Raw genomic sequence first — 5,940 nt, 5'->3', positions numbered from 1 at the left:
AATTGTCTCCAAAGGCCCCAAACTTAAGATGTCCGAGAGGCTGCACTGCTGGCCCAGCCACCCCTCTCTGGGGGCCCCCTCTCAAGGGGGCCCCCAGAGAAAGGGGGGCCCCCAGGGAGAGGGGGGCCCCCCGACGCGAGGGGAGCCTTCTGGGCTTAATGGGTCTCCTGGGCGAAAGGGGCCCCTGGGGTTAATGAGGGGGCCCCTAAGCTCGAGGGGGCCCCTGGGTTCCGGGGCCCCTGGGCAAGAGGGGGCCCCCGGGCTTGAGGGGCCCCTGGGCTGTTGGGGGCCCCCGGGCTTGAGGGGCCCCTGGGCTGTTGGGGGCCCCTGGGCTGTTGGGGGCCCCTGGGCCGTGGGGGCCCCCATGTATGTAGGGGGCCCCCCTTGTGTAGGGGGCCCCCTAGTGCGCACTGCATGCGTTATGTGGACTTGTGGGTGGCGCAGTGTGGGGCCCGTGGGGCTGCTTTTGTACTTTAAGAGCAAAAAAGTTAATAAATGAAATTCTTTGGCTCTCTAAAAGAGCCTTTTAAAAGTTCTTTGCTGCAGTCTGCCCCCTTTGCCTCGCCAAAGGCAGCACTAGGGAGAGCAGGCAAACTGTTGGGCCCTGCGGGCCACCGCCTGGGGCCCGGGGGCCCCAAAGGGGGCCCCCCGAGGCCTCGCGGGGCCCCCGGCGCCCCCTCTCAAGGGGGCCCCCAGAGAAAGGGGGGCCCCCAGGGAGAGGGGGGCCCCCCGACGCGAGGGGAGCCTTCTGGGCTTAATGGGTCTCCTGGGCGAAAGGGGCCCCTGGGGTTAATGAGGGGGCCCCTAAGCTCGAGGGGGCCCCTGGGTTCCGGGGCCCCTGGGCAAGAGGGGGCCCCCGGGCTTGAGGGGCCCCTGGGCTGTTGGGGGCCCCCGGGCTTGAGGGGCCCCTGGGCTGTTGGGGGCCCCTGGGCTGTTGGGGGCCCCTGGGCCGTGGGGGCCCCCATGTATGTAGGGGGCCCCCCTTGTGTAGGGGGCCCCCTAGTGCGCACTGCATGCGTTATGTGGACTTGTGGGTGGCGCAGTGTGGGGCCCGTGGGGCTGCTTTTGTACTTTAAGAGCAAAAAAGTTAATAAATGAAATTCTTTGGCTCTCTAAAAGAGCCTTTTAAAAGTTCTTTGCTGCAGTCTGCCCCCTTTGCCTCGCCAAAGGCAGCACTAGGGAGAGCAGGCAAACTGTTGGGCCCTGCGGGCCACCGCCTGGGGCCCGGGGGCCCCAAAGGGGGCCCCCCGAGGCCTCGCGGGGCCCCCGGGGGCCCTGGGGGCCCCAGGGCAGCTGGTGGGGCCCGCGGGGGCCCCTGTGGGGGCCCCTGCGCTGCGGTCTCGCTGCCTCGGGAGATTTTGGGGGCCCCCTTTTCGATCTGCGGGGCCTTCCGCCAAGGCTGGGGCCCCCTGGGGCCCCTTGCGGGGCCCCTTGTGGGGCCCCTTGGGGGCCCCTGTGGGGCCTTTTGTGGGGCCCTTTGTGGAGACGCCAGCAGCAGCAGGGGCTCAGGTGTACGTACACCTCGAGGGCGCTGGCAGGAACTCGCGTGGGCCCCTTTGGTGTACGTACAGCAGCAGCAGCAGCAGCAGGGTGGCTGGGGGGCCCCCTAAGCGCCAGCAGCAGCTGTGGGGCCCCGAGGGGCCCCCCTGGGCTTCTGCTTTAGCTGCTCAGGAGCCTCGGGGGCCCAGCCAGCCTGGAGGCTAGCTACCTAGCTGGCTAGCTAGCTAGCTAACTGGCTAGCTAGCTAGCCACCTCGCTAGCTAGCTAGCTGACTGGCTAGCTAGTTAATTGGCTAGCTAGCTAGCTAGCTAGCTAGCTAGCTAGCTAGCTGGATAGCCTCAAGGGGGCGGGTGCAGCCGTGGCGGCTACTCCACCGGTTTCTTTGGGGGATTGGCAGAAGGCCAAATTGGCCGGCAGTGCCCTAAACTGCGAATTTTATATTTTTTAAATGCAAAAATTGTGCACTTTTGTATTATTTTGTGTTTTAAATCTGAAGATAGTGAAATATTTTGAATTTTGCATTATTTTGTAGTCTCTTGTGTTCAAAATCTGGCGATAAAGAAGTAACCGGAGGGGAGGCGCCACTGCCTGCCGCTCACGGTGCGGGCGCGTGGCTGTTTTGGCTGTTGTTTCTCATTTATCTTTTGAATTTTCGCAAATTAATTTTAAAATTAATTATTTATTTTATTTTAAAGTTTAATTTCCGTCATTTTGAGGGGAGATGCACTCCCTTCGGCCGGCGCTGAAGAGAGCGAGGGCTCGCTGGCTGCCCGTGCACGGCCACCGCGTCCGCGCTGCCGCACACCCTTTTGGGCGCGTCATCTTCTTTTTTTGCGAAATTAAAAATCTAAATATTCTCTTTTTGTTGAATTTAATTTATTAAAAAGGTAAAATCATTTCGAGAAGCAGCAAAAGGCGCAGAAGGCTGCAGGAGCCTTCCCGCGGAGGTGACCCTGGGTCGAACCAGCCCAGCCATTGCTGCGCAGAGCCTTCTGCGCCTGTCTTCGCCGCTGCATCTGAAGAGAATCTTTTCTATTTAAAAGATAATCTTTTATTTTAAAATTTAATCTTTTCTTATTCAAAGAATCTTTTCGTTTGCCAGCGAAGAAAGGCTTTTAGGAGCTGCTGCTGGGGCAGGCGCCGCCGAGGTGGTCAGATACAGCTGCGCGCAGCGAGCAGCAGTGTTGAGACACCCTAGATCTACAGCTCTGGCCTTCGACTTTTCGATTTAATTCATTTTAAAAAACAATTCTTTTATTTTAGACAAAAACTAATTAGTTTTTTCCGCAAAAAGACAAAAAAAGGCGCAGGAAGACGCCCGCAGCGCCCCCGCCCACAGCCAAGTCCTTGAGGGGCCCCCAACTCCTCAGGGGGCCCCCCACAGCAGCAGCTTCAGGGCTGGGGGGCCCCCTGCCCCCACCTCTGCATGCGCCCAGAGGGGGGCCCCCTGAGGGGGCCCCCGCAGTTTTCTTCGGCCTTTTATGCAGACGAGCCCGCCCTGCGCAGGAGCTCAGCCTGGGCCTCCTGGGGGCCCCCCGGGGGGCCCCAAAACTGGACCCAGGGGGGCCCCCCAGCCCCCTATAGAGGGTACCAGGCAGCAGCAGATGCAGACAGCGCAGGCACGTGGGCCCCAGCCACAGGGGGGCCCCTGGGGGCCCCCAGGACTTTCGGGGGCCTGGGGCCCCGGGGGGCCCCCGGCGGCGTTGCAGAAGCTGCGGGCTGGGAGGCAGGGCGAAGAGAGCAGAGCAGCAGCAGCAGCAGCAGCAGCAGCAGCAGCAGCAGCAATGTGTTTTGTGCTGCTGCAGCAAACTATGGATCAAGCAGCCTAGACGGAAGCAGCAAGGAGCTTGGGCCCCTCAAGCTGGAGGCGCAGCAGGGACGGGGGCCCCTTGCAGCTGGGCGGCACCGTGCTTCGGGCAGCAGCAGCAGCAGCAGCAGCAGCAGCAGCAGCAGCAGCAGCTGGAGTTTGCCTGGACACAACACCAGCAGCAAGGAGGCTGCTGCTGCAGCACCCTCGAGTCGCCAGTCTGCTGCAGCTAGGCGTTTGGTGCGCAGCGCTTCCTGCAGCTGCTGCAGCGGCAGCCGCAGCAACATTTTTGCCCAGCAGCAGCAGCAGCAGCAGCAGCAGCAGCAGCAGCAGCAGATGGAGCCCGTGCTGCCCGTGAGGACCTGCCTGGGTGGGGGGGCCCCCGGGGGCCCCAGGGGCCCCCGGGGGCCCCGCCAGCTGCTGGGCAGCAGCACGGGGGGCCCCCCTTTGGGGCCCTCTGGGGGCCCCCGTGTGCATGCGCTGCAGCGGAGCTTTTCTTTAGGGGACTGCAGCATGGGATGGAGGGGCAGCAGCTTTGGCAGCAGCACGAGTATGTTTGCTGCAGCAGGGTCAGCAGCAACAGCAGCAGCAACTGCTGCTGCTGCTGCTGCTGCAGACGCAGAACGCAACAGCAACTTTCTCAAAAAAGAGCTGCTGCGCGTGAGGGCGCAGCAGGAAAAGATTAGGGCGGAGAAGCGGGTTTTGCTGAAGGCGCATGCAGAACGCCGTGCTGCTGCTGCTGCTGCTGCTGCTGCTGCTGCTGGGTCGAGACCTGCGGAGGCAGCAGCAGCAACCAAAAGGAGCCACCACAGAAAAGAACACGACTATAAGCAGCACTGCCAGCAGCAGCAGCAGCAGCAGCAGCAGCAGCAGCAAATGGAATGGTCTGCCAGCTTCTCTAACGAGACAAGGGCCCCCGAGCGCAGGCGTGGCTTGAGGCGAGAGGGCCGCTCTTCTCCCCTGCAGCAGCAGCAGCAGCAGCAGCACGAGCAGCAGCAGCAGCAGCTGCTGCAGCAGCAGCCGGAGCAGCAGCAGCAGCTCCATAAGCAAAAACCCGATCTCCCTCAGTCTCCCTTCAGCAGCAGTGAAGAGCAGTCTGACGCTTCTTCAACGCCGACGCCAAAGCCAGGACCTGCTGCCTCTGCTGCTGCTGCTGCTGCTGCTGCTGCTGCTGCTGCTGCAGTGTCTGACGCCCCGCTCTCTCCCCCGACCTGCTCTTCATCGGGAGAAAGCAGCGCCCAAACCTCCACTGGAGAGCGTCTCGCAGCTGCTGCAGCTGCTTCTGCTGCTGCAGCAGCAGCAGCAGCAGCAGCAGCAGCAGCAGCAGCAGCAGCAGCAGCAGCAGCAGCAGCAGCACCAGATAAAACGAGAGATCCGTACCACGCGGGCCGACGAAGAAGAACACAAACTAGGTTGTTCTAGAGGGGATAACAGTGCTGCTGAATCAACGCAACAGCAGCAGCAGCAGCAACAACAGCAGCAGCAGCAGCAGCAGCAGCAGAACGAGGAGTCAACTTCAGACGCAGTTGTGGCGCAGCTGCGGCAGGCAGTGTCTGCGTGCAGCTGCACAGCAGCAGAGCGGCAGCAGCTGCAGCAGCTGCTGCAGCACCTCGAAAGAATTCAGCAGCAGCAGCAGCAGCAGCAGCAGCAGCAGCAGCAGCAGCCCCCAGCCTGCGCAGAAGCAGGCGCACCACAGGCAGCAGAGTCCAACGAGGGGGCCCCCAGGGGCCCCCTGGACCCTGACGAGGAAGGGTACAGAATGTGGGGGGCCCCCCCCCTGGAGGCTGACGGGGAAAAGACCCTGGGGGCCCCCTGGGGGCCCCCCAGGGCTCGCGCTGTTGCTGTTCATGGGGCCCCTCGGCTGGGCGAGGGGCCCCCCTGGAAGGGGGCCCCCCCAGGGGGCCCCCCAGGGGCCCCTGCAGGGGCCCCTGCAGGGGCCCCTGCAGGGGCCCCCCAGGGGGCCCCTGGGGGCCCCCAGCAGGGGCCACTGGGGGGCCCCCCTGCTGAGGGGGCCTATTTTGCTGCTCGCGATTTAAGCGGAGCTGCTGCTGGCTGTCTTTGCTGCTCCGCTCCCATGTGGCAGCAAGCAGCAGGAGAGCCAAGGAAGCCAGCAGCAGCAGCAGCAGCAGCAGCAGCAGCAGGCGTTGAGTGTCGCTGCTTTTTGAGGGATCCAGCAGCAGCAGCTGCAGCAGCAGCAGCATATCCGCGCTGCTGCTACTGGCAGCAAAGCCTGCAAGCTGGTGAGGATGCTGCTGCTGCTGCAGCGTGCTGCTGCAGTGCTGCTGCTGCCCTGAGCGACGGCCGCTGCACTGCAGCAGCGCCTATCCTCAGCAGCAGCTGCAGCAGGCGCTGCTGCTGCTGCCTTGCTGCTCCCCTTTGCCTTGACCAGGGGCCCCACAGCCAGGGGCCCCCGGGGGCCCCCGGGGCTAAAAGCTGCGTTGACCACGAGAGGGTCTTTCCCTTTTGCCTCAGTAGGCACAGAATAGAGCAGCAGCAGCAGCAGCAGCTGCAGCAGCAGCTGCAGCAACAGCTGCAGCAGCAGCAGCAGCAGCAGCCAAATGCCTTCCAACCAAGAACCTGGGGCTGCCCACGCCCAGAGCCAGGGGCCCCGGGGCCCCTCTACCCTTACGGGC

The 5,940-nt window shown here is 63.3% G+C and overlaps 1 protein-coding gene across 1 annotated transcript in view; it reads left to right on the top strand.

Annotated features, from left to right (window-relative positions):
* Positions 1-2,926: 2,926 nt before the first annotated feature.
* The window catches only part of ENH_00080220 (hypothetical protein, conserved), a gene marked incomplete at both ends in the record, with an annotated part of 4,276 nt that continues 1,262 nt past the window's right edge, over positions 2,927-5,940 (top strand). Inside the window, 2 exons of the mRNA XM_013583252.1 lie at positions 2,927-4,683; positions 4,742-5,940. The exon at positions 4,742-5,940 is cut by the window's right edge and continues 489 nt beyond it. Of these exons, the coding sequence (XP_013438706.1) occupies positions 2,927-4,683; positions 4,742-5,940 (2,956 nt within the window). The remainder of the gene's footprint in view (positions 4,684-4,741) is intronic.

The sequence above is a fragment of the Eimeria necatrix genome, genomic scaffold, assembly GCF_000499385.1.
Source record: "Eimeria necatrix Houghton genomic scaffold, Enh_scaff869, whole genome shotgun sequence".
In the NCBI taxonomy this organism is placed as follows: domain Eukaryota; phylum Apicomplexa; class Conoidasida; order Eucoccidiorida; family Eimeriidae; genus Eimeria; species Eimeria necatrix.
This window is presented reverse-complemented; position numbering and strand designations above follow the sequence as displayed.